At 44.2% G+C, this 25,966-nt stretch overlaps 1 protein-coding gene across 1 annotated transcript in view; it reads right to left on the bottom strand.

Annotated features, from left to right (window-relative positions):
• Positions 1–22,647, bottom strand: part of SH3RF3 (SH3 domain containing ring finger 3) — a 257,905-nt gene extending 235,258 nt beyond the window's left edge. Inside the window, exon 1 of the mRNA XM_069877560.1 lies at positions 22,261–22,647. Coding sequence (XP_069733661.1) covers positions 22,261–22,626 — 366 coding nt within the window. The 5' untranslated portion in view covers positions 22,627–22,647. The remainder of the gene's footprint in view (positions 1–22,260) is intronic.
• Between the last annotated feature and the right edge of the window lie 3,319 nt (positions 22,648–25,966).

Genomic DNA, 25,966 nt, shown 5'->3' with positions numbered 1-25,966 from the left:
CTCCTCTCTCATGAATGAGTCAAGTAGAAGACTTCAGCCACGTTCTTAAACAATTCCTGAAAGAAGGATGCAATTCACCTCACCTGCATTGCCTTGTGCTAAATAGATGTAGACAGGTACAGCTCAAACTGAGTTCAGTAGCTGCTCAGAGGAAATTATCTCTAACCTCAAGTCAGCCCTTTATTTCTGCAGAGGACACATCAGACACGTGTTTAATTGAGAACACGCTGCTAGAGTTAACCACAGGCAAAACTGCTGTAATCAAGATTAACACAAGTGTGCATTTAAACCCTTTGCTGAACTGGGGCCTTAAGAGAATATCTCACGTGGGAACAGGGAATTATCATCAGAATACCTGCATCTGTAATAGGCCATTGGGAACTGCTTTCAAAATTGCTTCTGAAATATTCTGGTTTCAACATCCTATTATCAATTCTACTTGGGAAGCAATGGATTTAATTTAGAGAAACAGTTCAGCAAAACAGATGGGTTGCATGTCACTTCTGGGCTCCTTCAAGACCCGTTTCCTTCTCGCATTTTGAGAAAATTCACCAATACCATTGGGAACAATAGTTATGAACCCCATATGCTTTGAATAGATAGAACACCTGTATTCAAATTCTAAAGCTGCTTGGCAAGCCCATCTTATGTCTGTTTCTGAGGGAAACTAGATTACAAGACTTTGTGACCTCTTTGTTTATCATATTCATCCATTCAATACTACTGACAAAGTGACTGCTTTCTTTGATTGGCTTGTGATGAGCCTTGCCAAGTTAAATAAAGGGCTCCTTGCTATTAATCTGTTCTGCTGAGGTCTCCTATTTGGCTGAACCTGTTTGTGAAACAACTATAAGAGCCATAAATACTTCAGATTAACTCACAGTAGCCCTAAAGCAAAGACAAGCTATAAATTTTGAGGGCAGGTGACAATTGCCAAAGTCTGACGGAAAAGAATGACTCTTACAGTTGACTGGCTGGAATGACGGTTGCACTTTCCAGCTCTGCTTTCAGTCACCTACAGCACAGATATGAATATTAAAAAGCACAATCAATAAATTAGCCAAAAACATTCTTTAAAGATTAACAGAGGGGTGCAACTCCTAACAATGCAAGAGCAATAGAGGTACAGTTTTAAGGGCTGCTTACTTCTGAAGCCACTGTCTTCACTGCCACAATCTGGCACAGCTCTAGCCACTGCACTGATGTGTTGTTCAGTATCTGGTTTTATGTTCCTGGGCAACTGGTGGCTCTACTGGAGCAGTGGAATTGGACTAGATGTCTTCTAGAGGTCCTTGCCAACCTCAATCAGTCTGTGATTCTGTGATCCACCAGTAATGCAAAGGGACACACTCTTCCTATTTCGACCCAGATCCTCCCACTCTACCCAGGAGGCAGGTCTGCTGCTTTTCTGGTGCTTTTTCGGTATACCTCTCCAGGTCCTGGAAAGGGCCCTTTTGGCTGTTTCCATGCTACCAAGTGCACACGTTCCTCAATACACTCAGGAGTTCCAGTCCCTTGGGACACAGTTTGGCTGGCCTGAAAACCCAGGATGCATTATGTCTTCCTTCTGAGCCTTTATACAAATGCACTTGACAAGTGTTGAATGTGGGTAACTCTATCACTCATTATTAAACTGTTTAGAAGGCTTTAAAGCATTAAATAAGCTGATAGAAGAAGATAATTTTAGAAATTTTAATAATATACATTGCAGCTTAGCAAAGCTATGTGTAGAAGTTATATCCGTGTACGCCCAGCTCAGCTTTAATCCCCTCAATAGGAAATGAGACAATCAAAGTATGATTCAGAAGAAAGAAATGAGTCAGGGCCTTTCCACTGACAAATATTAGAAAACCAGGCTGATCACAAACAGCCAACAAAGATTTGCATGCCCTGTACAGAAAAAGCAGTATACTCTTTGTATTAGCTACAGATGAATTTGTTTGTCTTAGCAGACAAACAATCTCCTATCAGTAACATTCATTATTTTTAAGGTTAATGTAGCAATGCTTTATATTGAAATAAAATGGCAAAACAAAGGTTCCACTCTGAGGCAGTGAGTTGAAGTGAGAACAATGTTTCATTCTTAACAGACTGACCATTTGCTATCAGTCTTCAAAGAAAAATGTAGTTCTTGAATCAAAACATTTATATTCTTCCTCATTTGCTTTCCTTCTTGGTACAGGCATCGCTTTGCCAGCCGGTGGTTAGCAGATGAGGAGTTTCCAATGATGTGGCTCCTTCGGACATTTACTGCTGGTGTACAAGGTATTTAAGAGCTAGAACTCCAGCACAGAACTTATGTGTGGCAAATCTTAACCCCTTCAGCGGGATAGGTGACAACCCGACAAGGTCACCACCAAAGGAATGTGAGAAAGCTGCAGCAGCACAGGGATTTATTCCCTCTTGGCTTTTAAGGGAAGTTTTAAACAGGAGAGGGCGATGCAACCACAAGCAAACATCTCCCAAGAAATAATTACAGCATCTTTAATAACAAGTTTCAATGCAAGAAACTACCTTTGTGTCCATTCTTCTGGGCTCTCTGAAGGACTGCATACACCATGGGTGGAGTATACTCTGGACAAATACTGATTTATAGCAAAGTTATATTTTTACTAAAACTGCCCTATAAACAATAACATCTGTTAGAGGAAAGAAAAAGGTTTTTTTCAGGGTTTCTCCTTTTCCATCCAAATTCATAGAAGTAATTTTTCAGGGAAACCTGTGGGGCCTGCAGTAAATACACAGAACTTTAACATAAATTGTTGCCTTTTTTTCCCCAGTTTATTCATCAGTTCTCTCACACTGGCAATAACCTCCTATTACATGGATAAATTAAATGTACTAAATGTTTAATATTTTGCAAACTTACTCAACATGTCCTATTTTCCCATGGCAGATGTATCTAAGAGTATCAGTTTCCCATATTGGACAAACATAAGGAGAACTCCCCCATATTTTATCTGCTGCAGTCAGCACCAAAAAGGAGAATAACATTTTAAGTCCTCCAACCTTCCTTGGAAAAACAGAGTGTTTACTCTTTCAAGCCTTCCATGAGGGCCAGGGGAGAAATGGTAAAAAAAAAAAAATTATATTAAGGTTAGCAGAGGCAGCATCATAATTTCCATGTTTTCCATCTTCTCTAGATATGGAATGATTTCTTCAAGCAATACAGAACAAACTCCTATTTAGCAGGAGAAGTAAATTGAGGCTGTTCTCCATCTTTTTCCTTTGCAACACAATGGAGCTGTCAGTAATATAACCTTGAATGTGTTCATTTTCACACATTAACTCTTCTAGCCCTGTAAATATAAACAGGGTTTTTGTCTCATGGGGGCAAAAGTGCATTTTAAAGCACTGAAACAATAGAGAACATAAATTTTAATTAAAGTTTTCATTGTACACACGCATGGATAACCCTCCCTTTAGCAAAGAAAAACCCCTTTTTAAAATTAAAGTTATCATGCTGAAATTATTAACATGACTCCTGGGAAAAACGCATGACCTTTGCATATCAAAAGCCAAAATGACTAAGTGAACTATGTTTAATAAATATTATATTTCCTTTTGAGTTCATGCACTCAGTTAATCATGCACTGATAGGTGAAAAATATTTTTAAAGCTCTAAGTATAGTGAGACCTCTCTCAATGATTTTTCAATGATCTCGAGAATCTGGAGGGGTACCAGTTGACGGGAAGCTCGCAAACGTTGTCCCTCTCTTCAAGAAGGGCAGCAGGTATGACTTGAGTAACTACAGGCCTCTTAGTCTCATTTCAGTGCCTGGTAAGATTATAGAGAAGATTATTCTGGGAGCTACTGAAAAATACCTGGAAGACAACACAGTCATTGGTCCCAGTCAGCACGGGTTTATAAAGGGAAAGTCCTGCCTGACAAACCTAATTTCATTCTATGACAAGGTTACCCACCTAGCTGACCAAGGAAAGCCAGTTGACATGATCCTTCTGGATTTCAGCAAGGCCTTTGATACTGTCTCTCACAGTATCCTCCTAAACAAAATGTCCAGCATACAAATGGATGAACACATAATGCAGTGGGTGAACAACGGGCTAATGAGTCAGGCTCAAAAGGTCATAGCGAATGAGGTTACATCGGGCTGGCAATCAGTTGCTATCAGGATTCTGCAGGGATCCATTTTAGGACCAGTACTCTCCAATATCTTCATACATGACCTGGATGCAGGACTGGAAAGTTTAATAACCAAGTTTGCTGATGACATGAAACTGGGGGGAGCTGTTGACAGTCTTGAAGGCAAAGAGGGATCTAGACAAATTGGAGAGCTGGGTAATCACCAACTACATGAAGTTTAACAAGGGCAAGTGTTGGGGTTTGCACCTCGTAGATGGCAACCCTGGATATATATACAGACTGGGAACCAAGAGGCTGGAGAGCAGTCCTTTGGAAATGGAATTGGCAGTTCCGGTCAACAGCAAGTTGAACATGAACCAACAGCGTGCCCTGGCAGCCAAGAGGGCCAACCATGTCCTGGGGTGCATTGAGCACGGCACTGCTAACTGGTTGAGGGAGATGATTGTCCCGCCCTACTACACACTGGTGTGGCCCCACCTTCAGTATTGTGTGCAGTTTTGGGCGCTGCAGTATAAAAAGGATATCAAGCTACTGGAGAGTGTCCAGAGAAGGGACACAAAGCTAGTGAAGAATCTAGAGGGGGAGTCATATGAGGAGTGACTGAAGTCACTTGGTCTCTTCAGCCTGGAGAAGAGACTGAAGGGGGACCTCATAGCAGTTTACTGCTTCCTCACAAGGGAAGGTAGAGGAGCTGATCTCTTCTCTCTGGTGACCAATGATAGGACCAAAGGAAATGTCAGGAGGATGTGCCTGGGGAGGTTTACGTTGGGTATTTGGCAAAACTTCTTCACTCAGAGGGTGATGAAGCATTGGAACAGGCTCTCCAGGGAAGCAGTCACGGCACCAAGCCTAACAATCTTCAAGAAGCATTTGGACAATGCCCTCAGACACATGGTGTACATTTTGGAATTGTCCTATGCAGGACAATGGACTCGATGATCTTTGTGGGTCCCTCTCAACTCATGTCATTCTGTGATTCTGTGAACTTAAGCATTTTAAATTTGACTGGCCTCCTGTTCTTTGCAGGTCCTAAAAGGTCTCAAGTCACCTCTCCTTGGGAGGAAAGCCAGCAGGAATAACTTGGACTCTGAGATCAACAGCACCAAGTTGTATGCTGTCCTGCTGCTCTTAGGTGTATTGGTGAGCACATTCATCTGTGCCACAGAAGGGCTGGCATGCCTGCGCTGCTGCCTGCACCGCTGCCCACTGCTCATCAGTACTGATTTTTGTCCTGGTTTGGGTCAGGGGTGGCATTTTTACTGGGTGCATGGGCTGACTGCATGATCACATGGCGTGTTTCCCACTGAACTAGCATCCATTAGTTATCTGTTTTGACCCCAGAGCTTGGCACAGGGCTGATTACTTATTTCAAGGTATCACTATTCTGGTGTGCAGAGGAGATAATTTACAAGAGGAAATAAAGAAAACACTAGGCTCTATCCCTGTATTTTTGAGGCATACCCTTTCAAATCTAACTGTTTATTGGGTCCACTTAAAATTTCGGGCTCTCTGAATATCAAAGAGGGTGCAGCAAAAATAGTTAATATCGTTATTTATTTTGCATACTTAGCAAGAAAATTTAAATGTCCCTTCAAAAGAAAAGCTGGGAACAGCCTTTACCACAAAATTAGCATGGGTGCACGATTCTGCATAGGTGAAGGGAAGATCCAAAAGTAAGAGCAACAGTATTTTTTTCAGTCTCCTATATTTATCACCACTCTTCCACCCTGGAAACAACGATGTCCAGCCCTTGGTTCACAATATACACAACTATAGTCAAAGGATGCAAAGTCCTTCAGTTTGATTAGGGGATATGTTGATCCATGACATCCACCCATCCCTATCCTCTCCTCCCAAAATTCAAGGTGCATTTGAATCACAGATCCAATGGTCCTCAGCAATAACCAAAGTTCCTCTACAAGAACTTTTACCTTGGGAGACTGGTCCTGGTCAAGCCAGTCACCTTAATGGACATACATCATCTTAAAAATAAAATAAATAAAAGCAAGTTATGAGCACAGTTATATCATTTAGCAGCTAAGTATATACCAGCTGTATTTAAAAATAGCCACTACCATCCAGTGAAAGCAAATTAATTATTTCACAGAATCACAAAATCAGTAGGTTCGAAAAGACCCACAGGATCATCAAGTCCAACCATTCCTATCAATCACTAAACCATGCCCCTCAGCATCTCATCCACCCATCTTTTAAAGACCTCCAGGGATCATGACTCAACCACCTCCCTGGGCAGCCTGTTCCAGTGCCCAATGACCTTTTTCGTGAAAAATGTTTTTCTGATGTCCAGCCTGAACCTCTCCCAGTGGAGCTTGAGGCCATTTCCTCTTGACCTGTCCCCTGTCACTTCGGAGAAGAGGCCAGCTCCCTCCACCCCACAACCTCCTTTCAGGTAGTTGTAGAGAGCTATAAGGTCCCCCCTCAGCCTTCTCTTCTCTAGGTTAAACGATCCCAGTTCCCTTCACCACTCCTCGTAAGACTTGTTCTCCAGCTCCCTCACCAACTTCGTCACTCAAGACATAGACATATTTATAGGATTTATGGGGCAGCCAAAGCCAAAGTTAGTTAATTGAAATCCCGATAAAAGACTGAAGCTCGCACTGGATCTTATACTGTGAATTTCAAAGTCTTTATTAAATAAAGCCATTAAGCAGGATGATAATCCCTGTGGCCTTAAATATGAATAAGGTGCAATGTAAATAATACAAGGCAAAAATCCAATTTTCATGCAGTGAACTTTCAAATACTCCGCTGTTTCCATTAAATTACCTTTTATTCAGCATATTGTAATGGCACTGAGGGCACATCAGGCTTCCTTGTAATACAATTATTGTTCAGCATAAAAAATGGTTTTTAACTTGAAACAGAAATGTGAAATATTTTATTTGGCTTCTCTCATATGTCAAATGACATGAAAATCGAGAACAAAAGTGTCATAGATGCAACAAAAGAGAAAATAAGCAAAGGAAAAATAAACACATGCAAACAAAAATGATCCAGAATGTGAAGACAAAAGAAAGAAACAGGGTACATAACAGTAGTTTTCCAGTTAATTTTACAGCAATTTAATACTAGAAAATAGAACAGGAAAACAATTTCAGTAACTAAACTTGGATATAGGCCAAATGGAGCTGTAGCACACAGTAAAGGAGGTGAAACTCATCAAAGCTCTTTAACCAGAAGAAAATCTGGTGTGAAATGTCTGTCACGCTCCTTCCAAACACAAGAATGAGCACATCAAGTGCCACAACAGTGCAGTGCTTGAGTCTGGAGGCATGCAATCTCTCCCTGGTTCTGCCGTGCTGGTAGCGGGTCACTTTGCATGTGCTTTAACTTCTCATCTACAAAGGAAGCACTGTTGTTTACTATTCTTCATAAAGCATTCTGCAGAGTTAAGAATCATTAACTAAAAATACCTCTATTAAAGAACTGGAAACAGTAACATAAGGTCAAGAATTCACTATTATTGTTCAGAAACAGAATATCCCTACTGGGAAATTTAAACAATCCATTAAGGATGAGACTATACCTGCTATGGATGTCAAACAATTTTTCCACTATAAACCTTTCTGCAAATCAAAATAAATCCTCCAGCAAAGTTGTGATGGAATAAAGAGAAGAGACTGACTCTGTATTTATTCAATTTTGTATTCAATTTGTAGGCATTGTATCCAAAGAAACCCTTCAGCACAAAAATGTAATTTTCCTTATAGCATCCTCACTGCATCAGGATGTTCAAGGAATCAACAGTAGAGATGTGAACTAATGTAACCTCCCAAAACATATAAACATGTAATTTACAATATTCACTTTTCACTGTCTGTAGCTGTGTCTGCCACATTCTCTTTTCTGTACTCATACTCTGGCCATAGAGACACGGAATCCAAGAATCATTTGAGTTGGAAGGGACCTTTAAGATTATCCAGTTCTAACCCCTCTGCAATCGGCAGGAACACATTTCGCTAGACCAGGCTGCTCACAGCCCCATCCAGGTTGATCTTGAACCCTTCCAGGGATGGGGCATCCCCAACTTCCCTGGGCAACCTGTTCCAGTGTTTCACTGGCCTAATCTAAATCTCCCTTCTTTTAGTTTAAAACTGTTAGTCTTCATCCTATCACTACAAGCCCTGGTAAAAAAAATCTCTATCTGTATCTGTAATGTAATTCCCTTTAGGTACTAAGAGGCCACAATAAGGTGTTCCCCGGAGCCTTCTCCAGGCTGAACAACCCCAACTCTCAGCCCTTCTTCATCGGAAAGGTGTTCCAGTACTCTGACCATTACGAGGCCCTCCTCTGGACCCACTCTAACAGGCCCGTGTCTGTTTTGTATGGGGGACCCCAGAGCTGGACACCATACTCCAGACGGGGTCTCACAGGAGCAGAGCAGAGGGGAGAATCATCTCAGTGGTGGCCACACTGCTTCTTATGTAGCCCAGAATGTGGTTGGGTTTCTGACTGCAAGTACACATGGTGGCTTTTGTCCAATTTTTCCTTCACCAGTATCCCCAAGTCCTTCTCCACAGAGCTTCTCTCAGTCCATTCATAACCCAGTCTGTACCAATACTGGTGGCTGCCCTGACCCATGTGCAGGACTTCGCACTTGGCCTTGTTGAACTTCATGACGTTCATATGGACCCACTCCTCAAGCCTGTTATGGTCCCTCTGGATATCATCCCTTCCCTCAAGCATATCAATGGCACCACTGAGCTTGGTATCATCTGCAAACCTGCTGAGGATATACTAAATTCTCTTGACTATGTCATTAATAAAGATATTGAACAGCAGCGGTCTCCATATGGGCCCCTGAGGAATACGACATGTTACTGATCTTCATTGGACATTGACCATTAATACCATCGAATTCCACTCCAATGCTGCTCACGTGCATAATGGGTAGGGACAATATCTGAGGTTGCTCAGAAACAGCTCTGCACCACAGGTAGACTGCCACCCATGTGGAGGGGCTCCGAGGATCAAGGAGTGATGGTGATGCAGCAGAGGGACAATGTCAAGGGGTCACAGGGGCAGTGGTAATAGGGCCACCTGACCTGCTGCTTCCCAGGTGGCTGTGAGCAGTAAGAGGTGCTGGTGGAATGGGACCTCACAGAGGCTGAGCTTTCCATGAGGTTTTCCTGAGCTGTCATATGCCATCAAGCCTGAATAAAAACAAATGCATTCCCCCACACCGCAGAGGAGAACCAGCAAAACTTCTCCATGGCCTGAATCCACGGGGAGTATGGTGGCAGGGATGCCATATGAATCCTTCATCACAGACAAAAATGTTACCTTTTGCTTCTTGTGTGTGCAAAGAAAGCAAATACATGAAATAAAAAGGAAAAGGTAAATCTATTCATGGCATGCAGAGCAGAAAATAGTAACACCTGGCAGACCTGAAGTGAAGCAATACAGTAAATCCACCAGTGCAAACCATTACCCTGAATAATATTTGTACCAGGTCAATGAAGCAAAGCTATTTGAATGATGTTCCTCGAGTTTTTCTTCCTGGGAAGGAGACTATTCCCTTCCAGCAACACTCTCAACAACAGCTATGATGAGGTGCTACGATATTGCTACTTACAACAGTAGTGATTTCTCACACCTCCCACCAAAACTGAGTCATAATTCTAAAGAGGCCCCCAAGGCTCTCACGTACCCCTAGGAACAGCTTGGGCATCACAGATCTTTCAGTCTTAGCTTTGAAATCTGGAGTCTCTTGGAGCTACAGAGACTGAAGGGGAAGAGGAGATGGAAGTAAAAAAAGAAATCAATTCATCTTTTCTACTACAGAGAAAGACTTTTGCTCTCTTACTACATGCCTAGCAGCACTGCCAAGTAGCAGATTACTCACTTTCCTTCATTAATTACTGAAAAACAACCTACAAATAAACAAGACGGTGTTTATTTGAACTTCGTTCAGACAAAGCTACTAAACAGCAAGGATACCAAACACTACAACAGTCAGGGTCTCCCCATATGATTACTTTCTTGGGACTGCAGCTACATGACTTTGAGAAGTGAAATACTGCTATAACAGCATCTTTTCATGCACTTCATCAGCCAACGAAGCATTTCAGAATGAAATAAGACAACAAAAATCACAAAGTAGACCTTATCACCCCTTCCTCAGATTCACTCTGGTCTTTATCTGCTCACTGCCAATTGATCTGGGTTTACATGCTAATAGGACAACTGCAGGCTGACCACAGTTTTTGCTCTGTGTTTGACTTCTATTTATTTTACTGACATTGGAAAGGAATCACTGATCTGGGGAGTCTACATCACTGTCTGAAAACTTTAAGTCAGGAGTTGACTTGTCAAGGAAGCACATGTTCCCTGAAAGCATCATAGCAGTCGAGGAACCTCAACTTTATCCAGTTTCCTGTGATCACTCCTTTTAAATATGAGTCCAGACTCTTTTAATCCCAACCCTGTACCAACCCTGTACCCCCCTATAGCTATGTAGGGAATTAAATGAAATATGCTTCTCCTACTTCCAAGACAATGGACTGATACTAAAAAAAGTCCACTTTCATCACAAAAAGAGGAACTCATTCTCAAGTGATCAAATTAGACAGGGAAGGGCCCTCTGACAGGGCAGTATCCTAGTGCAAAAACTGCCCTGTACTGCATGAGTGTTATTACTTGAATCCTTCTCCTGTGTTCATGGGCAGGAGATAGCTGTCACTGTTTTCTGAGCAGAGGTGGCCTGCCTAAAGAGTGATCAAAGCAAGGTGAGTCTAATTTGATGACAAATTTGCTATGGCAACCAACTCAATTTCAGCTGTAACAATGAGGAAGACATTCATCAGCAACAGTCAGCTATGTCCCTGATCTGGCAGAGGATCCCGAGCTCAGAGAGCGGGGAAGAGAGACTCAACAGAGTTGAACAAGCTCTCAAAACCTTATTGGTCTTATTGACCACACTTATTGACTACACTTTCAAACTCCAACCTACAACACTGTCAGGGCAAATTCTCCATAAACGCTCCCCTCATATTTTTAAGATTAAGCTATCGCACAAGTTCTACTCCCACAGGAACCCAAACATCTAAAATGATCCTCTCTAATCTTCTGCACAGCTCTATGCTGTCTTTCAGTATGACTAAACAGTCTATCGTCATCCCATCATTAGCTACTGCTGAGCACAGCCCTCTCCCAGAGTCCCTAGTCAGTAGCATCACCCGTGACTCGTGAAGCATTTCATCATCCACATGAAAGGAGCTCATCTTTTGGGTCCCAATCTAGAAGCTCATCTTCTTGAGCCCTCTCTTCACCCACTGCACAGAGAAGAGTTACAATGCCCTGTCTGAAAGCCAAGCTAGAAAGGATTCAAATGTGATAATTTGGAAGATTATCGATTCAATGAGTACCCATACCTGTGACTCTGCTGCTGACAGTGGCAGGTGACCTGGCCCACTGGAAAGCAAGGACACATGGAGAGGTAAGAGGGGCAAGAGAGCCATCAGCACATCTCTTGGACAGGCTGTTCCTGCCCACCCCTCCTTGCTGAATGTCTTCGACTAGCAGTGGAGCATTGCAGGAAGGGGACGATGACATGGATCCTTTACTGGAACTTCAGTTATCACTACTAACACAGCAGTTTGCTTCTGGGGTTCCTATTTTTAATAACTTTTTAAAGGTGAGCAAAACATTTTGGAGAGGAGATGCAATAGAGAGCATCATAAACACCTCTGAGTCCCTCAGAGGCCTGCAATGACTTGATGCACCAAACCTATTTCCCACTCTCATTCGGGGGCAGAGTTCATCTTTCCAGCTCTACACACTGCAGAAGGCAGTAAATTTGACGATATATTTTGTATTTTTAAAAAAATAATAGAATAGACAAAACCAATTCTTAGCAACAGAGATTTTGATGGGATAAAACCTGCAGGAAATAAACCCTGGAAGCAAAGAAACTGGAAAGCAGAAGCCCTGTGGCTCTCTACACCTCTGCTTCTCTTTTGGTGTACTGCTGGCAAGACAAACGGAGGAAGACACTGACCTTCCCTTCAGCTATTTGCTTCCTTGTTTTTGAGTCCTGGAATGAGTGGGAGATGGGCATTCAACCCTGGCCATTGAGTTTTTCTCTGTTAATAAGTATAAAATGATTTCTCCCTGGCTGAACAATATTATTGAAGATGCTGGACACTACACAGCCCCTTCTTTAAAGTGTGATAAATTCTTTTTAACAGTGACAACTACAGTGACAGCCCCACCATGGAAATATATACTCAGATAAAAGTGAGACTGACCTCACATAAAAGGAAGTCATGTGTTTATGAAAAGAACAGATAAAACCCAGTCTAGGAAAAAAAAATAGTTTCCTTTCTACAGTACAGATCAAAAGTGCTATGCATTCCTTTTAGAAAGTAATATATTGATTTTTTATTATTAGAAAAGTATGACAGGTTCAGTTTTCACATTGCTACATGATTATGAAATATAAATAATCAGACGTTTTCCACTATGCTCTAACACCATGATTACCTACACAGCTGAAGAAAATGAGAAAAAAAATATCTCATGCTTGTCAACTATTATTTTACTGTATTTTATGACCTGTATGTATGACTGCATTCTCTGAGGGCTTTTTTACTATTTGTTTTAGAAAGGAAGTATGCGAAAATGAAGCTCTTATATGAAAACTCTTGGCTGAAACACAAGATGCATTGGACTGAAAATGAAGTCATCCATGCCTGCGTCTTCTGTGGTGCTGCACCTTCCCTGCTAGTGAGGAGCAGCAACCCCACTGCTGATGAATCCTGCCCACTCGATATGTGGCAGCTCACGCTTCTGTCAGGAAAGCCTGTGCTATTTCTGTCTCTTATCTTGAGACAGTTTAGCACAAAACTGGAAGGAGGCTCAGCAGTGAGGACCTGAAGATCCTGTCACAATGGGCTTCAGCATCCTCAAGGGACAGGTGCCTCCTAGCAGGTTGGTATCCACTCCCCTGCCTTATGTCCAGCCCACTCCTGCTCCCCTTGCTAGACCACCCTTCCTCCCTCACATGACAAGTGCATATCTGTATTTTTGGGGTGCGTGAGGAGGCTGCCTACATGCAACCCTACCATCCCTCGAGCTGGCATGTGCCATCACTGGGGGGTCACAGCAGGCACACACCTAGAGATGCACCAGGAGCAGCCACTGTGCCATGACACAACATGACACCCATGCCCATCACACAGCAACAATACTGCATGGTTTACTGAATTATATATGGACTCAAGAAGAATGCATGGAATGGACTTTCCTGTCAAAAACCTATACATTCAGGGAGATACGGATATTATACACACACATACATACATATATTTTTGCGTCTTATTTACAGATAAAAAAATGTTAACTGAAGTCAACTTCCCTCTGCTTCCTTCTGCGTTACTGGGGTAAAATAATTAAAAATTCATCAATTATTACAATCACTGGAAATGAAAACGTATTGATTTTCTTATAAGGAAGACAATATGGCAAACTTGATAGAAGCTGCAATAAAAGCATTTCGAAACATGTAAGAAGGCAGTCAATAAAAAGGCGGTCTGTAACAAGCTGTTTCAAAATGAAATCAGAAATTAAAAAACAAATTCATAAAATGATGTCTTTCTGTAGTAACTCACAGAGTTACTTGATTGGACTTAGCCTGAAATTAATCCACAAATAAACATGTTCAATAATATTTACTGAAACAGTCATTTAGTAAAGTAAATACGATAATGCCTGTATTTGGCTGATTTCTCGGCTCTTATTCGGAAGGCCATCAGACGGCAGCACACCAAACACAGCAGTGCCCCTTTCTTTTTGGTTAGGACTGTAATACCTTTAGCCACAGTCCATCCACAACTACACAATCAAAATTTATGATCTCTCCTTCCCTCTACCCATCTTGCACCTTAGCCCACTTTAATGATACATCAACTGCAGCAATTAACGAACCTTCATCCAGAAGGGGTAAGACTTTAACAGCTTAATGAGACAGTAATACATATTAAAATCAATATTATTCAGATGATGTGTCTATTCTAGTCCTCCCTCTGAAAATAACTGAGACTGTAGGAGAAATGATCATTAGCATTTTGATAACAATCTTGCCACCCTTCTGTTAAAATATTTTCCCTTTAAACTGAAACGGGAATTTGTTATCTCATGCAAGCAGACCATTCTAAAATTAGCAAAGGCTGATTTGTATTGGTTTGGATCAGATCTTTTAAAAACTTGGAAAAAAATTAAGGCTAAGTTGCCTGAATAATCACTCTCATGCCTGTTGCTGCAGCAGCAGAAAGACACTCTAAGCATCGACAAAGAAACAATCTCTTCCCATAAATACCATTTTCGTGCATAGAAAGGCCCTTCTTAACCATATACAGCATGAGTTTCATTTGTTTGATAAATCATATTACATCTAACAGCCAACACAAGGGACAAATTCCTCACTATCACAGATCCTTAAGGTATCTTCCAAGCGAGACGTGGCTGAATGCTGTGGAGCAGGAAAGGGCTTTGCACCTTTGTTCCGTTGCCTTCGAGAGCAGACAAAAATTCCTCAGCATCCCTGAGTTAAGTTATGTTGTGCGATCACCATGGTGAAAGAAAACAGTCCCATCTCTCCTTTTTTTTTTTAATTAGTGAATCCCATAGACTTCCCTGTTCTGGCACCCAGTGCTGCAAGCCGAACTGCTAAGCCTTCCAGTTTCCAAAACGCAACAACATACAGACCTGCTGCAGAAACAGCTTTACAGCATTTACAGGGATGTGCATCCCTTAGAAACCTCTGCCCTCGAGTCAACCACATGCAAACAGACCAGTCATACCAAAAATCCCAACCGCTCCTATGAGACAAGAACCCAAACTTTGGCAGGGGCCAATCCGTGCTTTAGAAGTGCCAGAGACCATTTATGAGAAAAACCCAACTGTGATTTCCACTACTTAACCCCTTGATAGCTGGCCTACAGATGCAGAGAAGCAAGACGTGCCAGAAACCAGACCATCCAGGTGACTCCCAGAAGAGGGACAGAGAAGGTGTTGCAGGTCCATCAGCTCCTTTGGGCAGATTAGGCTTCCCATTGCCTGAGTTTGAGTAACCCCAGTTAACAGTGACCAGCGCACAGCAAGTTCTGTGGAGCTGATGTAAGTTATGCTTAAAAGACTGGGCAGAAAGTGCTCTTAATTCCAGATGTTTTAAATTTTTCTCTCTACTTTTGAAAACAAAATGTCATTTTAATACCGAAAATAATATTCCCTCCTCCTGTCCTTCCCCTGAACTGAAAGCCATCTCATGTACATGTATCATTAAATTAATGTTTATTCTTTTTAACCAAATAGAAGCATTCAAATTACATGCAAGGACAATTAGATAAAATCATTGGGCACATGCTGTGGGATTTTTTTTGAAAGCTATTCAAACAGTTTTAAAGGTTTTTAAGCAATGATCCAGCAACATAAGCAAAACTTCCGGCAAAGAGGAGGTAATGAGTTTAACATTACTGCTGAGGAAGACAGTAAAAGAGCCAAGCAAATATAACTAGCACATCAGCAACCCCCCTGCCGTCCCAAATTGTCAGGAAAAGGCAAGGCTCAAGCTGTCAGAGGAATCCGAACTGGTGGAGTAAAGAGGATTTGAGGCTTCTAAATGGGAAGAACCTGTTCCCAGGCCCATCTGGACAATGCACCAGAAGGAAGTTTTTCTAATTGTTTTCACTCTCCTTTTTCAGTTTGGGGTGGGGTTTTTTTTCACTTTCTCTTTTGCCTGACAGTCAGGTGAGTAACTTTCCAGCCAAAGCACCCGTCTACTCCATGCAAGTGTCTTCTGTAATCATGAGCAGTTTGGTTTGGTGCAGGACAAGGGATAAATAGGTAGCTTTCAGCTGGCACTGCTTTTCCCCATTGCTCTCTCCCCAGCTGCAGAAGCACAGCTGCTGTGGGAGCTGGGGCAAGGCCAAGGTCATGTAGCTTTCTCAAATCCCATAGTTTATCTTTCTCCAGGCTTGCATGTCCTATTAGAATTAATCTTAGGCTCTTCCCATGACAGCTTACCCTAGATTGGGAAAACCTGTTGTAAAATATCAGATTTTAACAAGAGCACGTCGAAAACACTCACAAAAATTCAGCTCAATACGTGATGAGTGAGTGCTGGAAAGCTGAAACCACATGCATCCTGAGCAGTTTTTTCAGAAACTGAAGAGTCCCTGAAACTTGAATGAATCCAGTGCAGCAGAGGTCAGCAATTACAATGTTGCAATGCTTAAAGACATTAATCAGAGTGAAATATTAGTTACAACTGACCTTTTGCAGCTTATGTAAAGGCTTCTAAGGCAGAGCAGGCTTCAAAAAAAAATGGCATCCCGTAGTTATGGATATTACAGGTGGGTTACTCAAGTGCAAGAGGGAATCAAGTTTTTTATCTGAAATCTAAGCAGTTCTTCTTAGCACACAGCATGAAATGTTGTACAAAAAATTCAAGGGGAAATTCTAAATACAACAGCGCACACCTCAAGAAGTACCAGACACACTTTTGAAGCTGAAACAGCAATAGGATTATTAAACTAAAATTATGGGACAGCAAACTAAAATAACTCTAGACAATAAGAAAAGACGTTCCTACAGCATAAAATCCTCCACAGCATAACTAAAATATTTTTGCAGCATTTTATGGGGCAGCTTGTTCACTGTATGGAGACAGCTTTGTCTAGAAAGAGCGGTACGGCACATGTAGCCTGCCCATGACCTGCAAGTACAGGCACACGGCATCAACAGCCAGCGACTTCAGCCGGTCTGACCTGTTGGGCACCTTGCCAGCACCAGGAATCTGCCTGAACATGAACTGATAAGATTGAAAACAAGGAATACAGTGTACTGTTACAGCCCTTACAGGGTGCTCATTGCTGCATCTCTGCACCGACGTTCCCCGTGAACCAAGTGCAGCATCTCTGCCAAACCCCACTCAACAGAAGAAAATAACTGTGTTAGCTTCAGCGTATAAAATCGGCACTTTTTAATCTCCCCAAATCCCAGCATCCCAGCCTCTCTAGTAATAACTCCGCATTTGGAAGGCAGCTTCCCTCTGAAGACTGCAAAGCCCATAAGGGTGGGTGGTGCTACTGGAGAAGGTTTTCAGCTGGGAAATGTGAAGCTCAGATAGTTCGTGCAGCTCACTAGAGGTCAATGGCCGCATCCTGCACATGACCACATTCTCCATGCCTTTCCAGCCTTAAAAACACAACAGTAAGTCTCCCCAAACAGCAGAGGTTTAAGGGAGGTGGGAAAAAAATTGCCAAAACTAAAACATGCATAGGATCTCAGGGCTAAGAGTCTTGAAAGTTGATCAGCTTTCTTTTTGAGTTACCAGCTACCAAACACTAAACACTATCATACACTCAGCGTTACCAGTGTTTCTCATGAATCATTCAGAGGGATGACGTGCAGGGATTAAACTTAGCATCCACATTTGACAGCAGGAGGAGTCACACAGTCTCATGCCACACTGACACAAACCAATAGGGACGGTCTGGGACTAGTGGCACAAAGTCTTATCCACATCCCACAGCTGTTTTAGGAGTGACTGAGCAATTGCTGGCTGGCCATTCCAGTCCAGAAAGAAAAGTCCACTGTCAACACTGGCACCCTTCGGTCACATCAGGCCCATAATTCGTTCTTCTAGCGTGCAAGTAAAAATTACAGGACCATCGAAAGGCACCTGATAACATTCTATTTTTGGAAAACATAATGGCCTTAAAGAGGACACCTGAAAATGGCAAGTATTCTGAAAAGTGTAAGAGCTCAGTGAATGCTGAATCTACCTGACTCAGCCCCTTGGCATTCCGCTATCCTACGCTCACTAATCTCTGAGGACAGCTTTAATTACTGGGGTTTTAAATACTCCTGGCTGTATTTTTCACAATACTCTTCTTTATGAATGTTAATCTCCTGCGTTGAAATACACTTTTTAGCCTTCTGCCAGACAAAAAAAAATAAATCTTCAAGATCAAAGACTTTGACATGTGGAATATCAGTCTTATTTGGATGGCTTTACAACAAAGTTCAAGTACTGGCCAGCCAAACTACAGTATCAGAAGCATATAAATCAGACAGAAGGAACAAAAATAAGGTAAATCCACGGGCCTAGGCATACTGTGTGCTGCTGACAAGAATGTAAGTCAAATCTGTGCACATCTGATCACTAAAAAGCCGAGTTGAGAAGCCTCCTTTGCCAAAGTATGTCCCCTACACAACTCACTGATGCTTCTAACAGTTAGAAACGCATATAAACACCAGGCTCCATCCACTTTCTCTTGTGCAACCCAGAGTGGGATCCTCACCTGACAGACAACGTACACAAGTAGGAAAAGTGGCTGTGGAAAATTACTGCACGGTCTACTCAACATTCAATCCACTGTAACCAGCATAGGATGCGGCAGGACTCTCATGAAAAATAATGACTCAATGTCACTTTTGGAGAATTTCTACAAATAGAGCAACTGAAAAGCCTAGATAGCAAATTAGCACTGTTCTCTTTGCTTGCAAAACTGCTGTGAGCCAACGGTAGTAACCTTTCCCCTGGGCTAGCAAATGGCAGCCTTCCACCCGAAACAGTGAAATAGCTCTGTGAAGCTGATACATGGGCAAAGCATCCAGTTCAACACAGGGAAGCACAGCCCATCCATCACTTCAGTCAAGCATGCTGACACATCATCTTCCTTATGCACACATCTTACTCTCTACCATTACCTATACCCCCGTCTGGTAATGCACGGCATACCTATTCATCACTTCAGCCATGTTCCCTCTTCTGGGAAAACCGAGACACATGTTTTGTTTTTCTAGGTTGTTTCTATTTCATGCAAATGTTGTTCTCAGTTTATATTGCAAGCAAGCAAGCAATAAACCCTGCACCTGGAATGGGAGATGCCTGGTTTGGGAGGCAATTACAAAACTTGCATACATTCAGCTGGCTATTAGATCTTGAGAACTCCTCAAAAAAATTCTAAGTGATAAAAACCGCAATAATTGTTAAAAAAAACCCCAACTCCCAAACCCCACACCAGTAAAGATGACAGATTTACCATAATGCCTCTACAATCTAAGGGAGCCATTTACTTTGACAGAACCTGAATTCCCAGAGCAATTCTACAGTGGTAATGGAAACAGAGGAGCCAATAAATTATAACCTTGTATGTAATGCGCCTACCATTATAAACCACTCTTAGCCTCCTGCCTTATACCCTGGGGGGGCCACTCTAACAGTTGCTGGATTTCCTTTCCCTCACTCTTCCAGCGTGCTCTTTCAGCAGTTGGACCCTTTTATAATGCCTAATACCATACTCTGTATTTACATAGCACCATTAATGTGAACCTCTCAAAATAGACTAAACCAAGTGGAAACAGGCTACTGGTTTTTGGTTTTTTTTTACAGTCTGAAATTGAGGCATTGGGAGACTAACTAGCTGACCAAAGGTCAAATACCACTATGTATCAACAGAATCCTAAATATTTTTCAAGCATATATTAGTAGAGACCAGATTTCTCACGCTGATGATGTATACCGCGTATCTTAAAACACCCACAGGATTTTGGAAGTGTCATCCCCAGCCCAGCCCCTCTCACACTGGGTTTCAGCACTCTGGATAGACCAAGTCCGTGATAAACTACAGAAAAAGAAGGACAGAAGACCAGATCAAGAAATACAAAACCCCTAGAATTTGCCAAAGTGATAAAAAGCACTCAGTCATTTTAGAAAATAATCATCTATGCAAAGAAGACTTCCACGAAGTACAAGGTGTAGAAGCAAAACACAGGTGTAACAGCAACATAGAAGCTTGCCCTGCTCTGTCTTCTAAGGTTAATTAAAATTCCCAGAGAAACAGATCCCTGGCGTGATTCTAACATATCAGTCCAAGGATCTGGGCAAGACTGAAGTCTGATAGAAATGACCTTGGCTCTCTGCCATCACATTTCACAACTAGCAGTTTCCTTTCTAACCGAAAAGGCTCATAATGGTATGTCCCACTCTATATACCACATTACCTAAAATGAAAGGTATTAATTAGTAAAATAGTGTAATTTGCATTTACATCCCAGGCAGCAAATCTACAGTAATTTCTGAAAGTTTATATATATATATATATGTCATAGATAATCGCTTCAGCTTTCTCAAAAGGAGCTAGGCTGACAAAGACCAACATCACAACGAAAGGGATGCAATTTCACTCTTCGGTATCAGCATCAGAAAGCCTAATTCTAGGCTGGTTTGTACTATCTGTTGTTTAGTACAGAGAGAGGTACTGCGCTCTTGTCTCCAGGATAGCTTAGCAATCAGCTGTATCAGCAGCTCCAAGGAGGATTATTCTCCCCTGCTGCTCTTTTTAAAAGCAGATTAGTTCAGACTTTCTTTCACTGTAATGAACCTTGTAAGGATCAAGCACATTGCATTGATTTCCAGGATAAAATTGTGCGGTCAGTCAAAAGGCCAAGCAAACAGTTTTACAGACGCAGCCTGTCCCAGCAGACCCACTGCCCCAGAATCACTCATTAGCCCCAGCAAGGGGAAAAAAATTGCAGTTGTTAACCATGAAAGCCAAAATGCGATGTGTAACTTTGTTTTCCACCAAATTCAGACGGGTAACAGCCCGCACAGAAGCAGGCAGCAGAAATGAAGATGCTCACCAGAGTGCTGTTCAATCAAAGCCAGAAAACAATAGAACACAAGGTGTTTTTATTTACTATGCAATATCTGCAATAGCAGCTAGGGAAGCATCTGCTTAACAACCTGCCGATTTATGTTAAAATAATGAAAATACAACTTCTCTAAAATCTTGCGTTTACATATAAAATTACTCTCAAGTAACATTTCCCATCAGTATTTCCTTACATGCACAACCCCCTGTAACATCCTAACCTGACTAGGATTAAAAGATATGAAAACCAGACTGTCTTCTTGCTGGATGGTCACAAAAGCTTGGTCAAGGCACAAGACTCTTCCTATGCAACACAAGTCCTGCAGGTACAATAAGCCTTCCACACAGACCCTACCTCCCGTAAGACACTACTATCTAGGCATCAAAACAAACCATGAGGATGTCATAACTTGACCAATCTAATAAATGCAAACTTCCCTCAAGATCACAAGAGTTGTCTGCTACAACAAAGCTGCAATCCTAAATTAAGTTGAAAAACAAATAAGCAAAAAAAGCAGTGGGGAGAATCCCATGCATTTCTTCTTCTTTAAATCTGACATATCGTTATTAAATATCTGAAGATCATTGCAGTCTACAGCTCAGTAATAAAGGATGTACCCTTCCAGAAATACTGCCAAGCATACTTTACTTCAACCTCCAAAATTGAATTCCGTGGAACAATGTATGGTATTTGCCATCATATCCTGTAGGCAAAACTTCAAAACACCAGTGCAGGTCTATTCAATTTTCTCAGGGGAAAAGAAAAAAAAAGGAAACGAATTAATTCAAACATTTAGTATAGTGATACAACTTCACAAGGAATCTCTGCATTGACCTTTCCAAATCAAAAGCCTTTACACTAAACTACAGCTCAAGCAGATTTCGTGAAAGATCAAAGACAATTAAATGTATCCCTATATATATATATGACATTAGAAATAAGATGAAGTGCACGGTCTTCAGAGCTTCTCCATTTCAAAGCCTCCTAAAGAAGTCCTATAGTAAATTTTATCATATCGAATTACACAGCAATACAGGGCGCTGGCAAGAACCGATCTTGTCCCCTCTGAGTCAATGAAGCCCTCGCCATCGATTTCAAAGGGAGTGAGATCGGGCGCTCGAGCGCGGTCTTAAGATAAATAAACGCACGCGTCGCGGTGCTCTCCTTCAATAAAGGGCACGCTCATCCATAGAAATGAAATTACGCTCCCTCGCGAGGGGAAACTTCAAGCCCCACTCGCCCCGGGCTGTCAGGACTCCGCGTGGCTGGAACCAGCCGGGAGCGGGGGGGGCAGAACTCGGGACGCGAAAGCGCCGGGCACGGGACCGGCCGAGCGTTTCCAGCGCCTTATTCCGCTCGGCGGCCCCTTTTCCCGCACCTGCCAGGCGCGCACGGACCCCAGCGCTTTCCCGGGGACTTCCCGAGGCCACCCGGGCAGGACCCCCACCTCCCCCACCCCGTCCCGCACCCACCTTTCCCAGCAGGGCGGCGCGGGGGGCGGCCGCCAGGTCCCGCAGGCTGGCGGCGGCGGCGGCGCCGGGGGCGGCCGCGTTGGGCCGGGGGTGCGCGGGGGCGGCGGCGCTGCCCCCGGCGGCGCGGGGCCGCTGTCGGATGCCGTCCAGGAGGCGGACGAGGAGGATGTTGGCGGGCAGCTCGTCCACGCCGCAGCCCACCAGGATGCGGCACTCCGGGCAGCGCAGCTCGTGCCGGGAGCTGACGATGCTCTCCAGGCAGCGGCGGCAGAAGGTGTGCTGGCACGGCAGCACCTTGGCCGTGGTGTCCAGCCGCTCCAGGCACACGGAGCACTCCAGCAGGTCCAGCAGCGACGACTCGTCCATCGCCGCCGCCGCCGTCGCCGCCGCCGCCGGCTCCCGCTCCGCCGCTCCACCGCCCCCCTCGCCTCCGCCCCCGCCCCGCCTCCGCCTCCGCTCCGCGGGGCAGCGCGGGGCCCCGCCGCCCCTCGGGCCGCCGCGGCGGGGCGGGGGCCGCGGGAGGACGGCGAGGGGCTCAGCGGCTGCGGGGAAGCCCGGCGGGGCCCGGCGGGGCGGGCAGCGACGGGGAACCCCGCGGGCGGCACGGCGGCCGCCCCGCAGGCGGCCCGCGCCTCCCTGTAACCCGACCCAGCGGGGCTCGCCGCCCGCCGGCCTCCATCGCCGCTCCCTCCTCCTCCTCCTCCTCCTCCTTCTCCTCCTCCTAGCGGACGGAACCCCTTGGGGAAGCCGAGCACGCCCGGGAGGAGGCGTGGGAAAGCCGCCCCGCAGCCCGGGCGCGCCGAGAGCAGCGGGGACCGGGGTGGCTGTGGCCAGGAAGGGCTCGGCGGGCACGACCTGCCCGCGGCGGGCGGGGGGTCCGGGAGCGGCGCCGGGGACGGACAGACGGACGGAGGGAGGGAGGGAGGGAGCCCCCGGCCGGCCCCGCCGTCCCTGGCCGCGCGGCGCCCCCTGGCGGGCGAGGCGGGGAGCGACGCCGCCCGGGAGCATCAGTTCCGGGACCCTCGCTACAAGAGGGATGTTGAGGCCCTGGAGCGTGTCCAGGGGAGCGACGCGGAGCTGGTGAAGGGGCTGGAGAACAGGCCTCATGAGGAGCGGCTGAGGGAACAGGGGTTGTTTAGCCTGGAGAAGAGGAGGCTGAGGGTATTGAATTGAGGCTGACCTTATTGCTCTCTACAACTACCTGAAAGGAGGTTGTAGACAGGAGGGTGCTGGCCTCTTCTCCCAAGTGACAGGGGACAGGACAAGTGGGAATGGCCTCAAGCTCCGCCAGGAGAGGTTCAGGCTGGATGTCAGAAAGAAATTTTTCACAGAAGGGGTCATCGAGCACTGACAGTGGCTGCCCAGGGAGGTGGTTGAGTGACCTTCCCTGGAGGTTTTTAAAGGAAGGGTAGACAAGGTGCTCAGGGACACGTTTTACTGGCAGATAGGAATGGTTGGACCGATAATCCAAGAGGTCTTTTCCAACTTGATGATTCTATGGTTCTGTGATTCTGTGATCAACTACAGCGCGGCCCCAATTAGTCCTTTAATCATTACCATATCATACCTGGCGCCTGCGGGGACCGCAGAGGTGAACATCAGAGCGACCATTGCGCCTCTTGTCCCTGCCGGGTATCCTGTGGCACATCCCACTGCCCACCCCTGTGCGGTGTGGTCTCCGGTATTCACATCCTGGATGCAGCAACTGGACTGTGCCCAGTGTCCCATGTTCAGGTCCTGCTGGAAGGGGCGAGACCCTGGCATTTTGGAATTACGTGTCCAAGCTGTGTACTAACCACAGGAGATTTTTAAAAAAATAAGATGGAGCTACTTGCATGTTTGGAGTATGGACAGAACTTCCCCTTAGAGAAACTGCAGAAGAAGCATTCTTCAGATAAATATTCCTTTTAAAAGAAATTTCCTTGTTGGCTAATCATTGACAATTAGTATGATTAAGGAGCCTACTTAAGACAGAAGCTGAAAGAAGGGATCATTTGTTGTAAGTTACTAACATATTACAAGTTTGAATATTATGTATAGTTTCTGTGATTTTAGAAGTAAAATATGGAATTAGCTTGAACAATAACTTCTAGCTAGCCTGCTCCTGGATACTTATGCTTATATAAAGAATTTTTAACAAAGCTGCAGTTAGAAAGAATGGGAAAGAATGTGACTGTATCTAATTAAGCCAGATAGCAAAGACTGGTGCAATGATAAGAGAAGAACTAGCTAGGACTAGATGCAACCTTGAAGAGATGCCCAAAAGTCTAACAGCATTCGCAAGAAGGAAAGATGAAAAGTTCAACGTGATTAAGACAACCTGCCTTCATCCCCAAAGACCCTCATCGACCACTACCACTAGGAGGAACACATGCGCAAGGAGGAGGAGATATACTTTCATGAATTCTTGGAACTAATCTTACTAACTCAACCCACTTCTCGGAAAAGTCGTGACTATGTATACTAAGCCAATACATATGAATAATATAGCTCAATAAAAATGTGCTGGCTTGGATGTCTGGTGTGCAAGCTTGGAGGAAAAATCCCCCTTGCACCCCGTGCACGGCCACATACCTGCATCTAACTCTGAGTTGGGTGTCATTACTCCACCAGTCAGAGCTACAATTGAAATACATCATGGCTTTCATAGAATCATAGAATAGTTTGGGTTGAAAAGGACCTTAAAGATCATCCAGTTCTAACCCCGCTGCCATGGGCAGAGACATGTCCCACTAGATCAGGCTGCCCAAGGCCCCATCCAACCTGGCCTTGAACACCTCCAGGGCTGGGGCAGCCACAGCTTCCCTGGGCAACCTGTGCCAGTGTCTCATCATAGAATCATAGAATAACCAGGTTAGAAGAGACCCACCGGATCATCGAGTCCAACCATTCCTATCAGACACTAAACCATGCCCCTTAGCACCTCGTCCACCCATCCCTTAAACACTTCCAGGGAAGGTGAATCAACCACCTCCCTGGGCAGCCTGTTCCAGGGCCCAATGACCCTTTCTGTGAAAATTTTTTCCTAATGTCCAGCCTAAATCTCCCCTGGCAGAGCTTGAGGCCATTTCCTCTTGTCCTGTCCCCTATCACTTGGGAGAAGAGGCCAGCACCCTCCTCTCCACAACCTCCTTTCAGGTAGTTGTAGAGAGCAATGAGGTCTCCCCTCAGCCTCCTCTTCTCCAGGCTAAACAACCCCAGCTCTCTCAGCCGTTCCTCATAAGGCCTCATCGCTTTCATGATGAAGAAATTACTCCTTGTGTCAAGTCTAAGTCTGTCCCTCTCCAGTTTATACCCATTGCCCCTAGTCGTATTGCTACAAGCCTTTGTAAAAAGTCCCTCCCCAGCTTTCTCGTGTCCTCCTTCAGGTAGTGGAGATACTTCTGCCAAAGGGAGTTTTCATTTGTTGTTCAATCCCTTACCCAAGCTTTATTCTATGCCTGTGGTGTAATAGAGGACTTTCAGACATCAGGACTGCAATTCAAGCAGAAACCCTCCTATTCCTCTCCCAAGTGACACTTTTTAAATTGAATTTTTTTGAGAGTTGTGTCGGGAAGGCTGCACAAAATCCTTTTGTCAGCTTTATGACTCTACAGTTAACTTCTTATGTATACAACTAGAAGACCCTGTTGTGATAAGGGTAATCTAGACACTGTACAGTAAAACTCACTAAATTTCAGTGTGCAGAAAGCCATGAATCTGTTGC

Source organism: Phaenicophaeus curvirostris, chromosome 1 (genome assembly GCF_032191515.1).
Source record: "Phaenicophaeus curvirostris isolate KB17595 chromosome 1, BPBGC_Pcur_1.0, whole genome shotgun sequence".
NCBI classification, from domain to species: Eukaryota; Metazoa; Chordata; class Aves; order Cuculiformes; family Cuculidae; genus Phaenicophaeus; species Phaenicophaeus curvirostris.
Note: the sequence above shows the minus strand (reverse complement) of the source record. Positions and strands in the feature narration are given on the sequence as shown.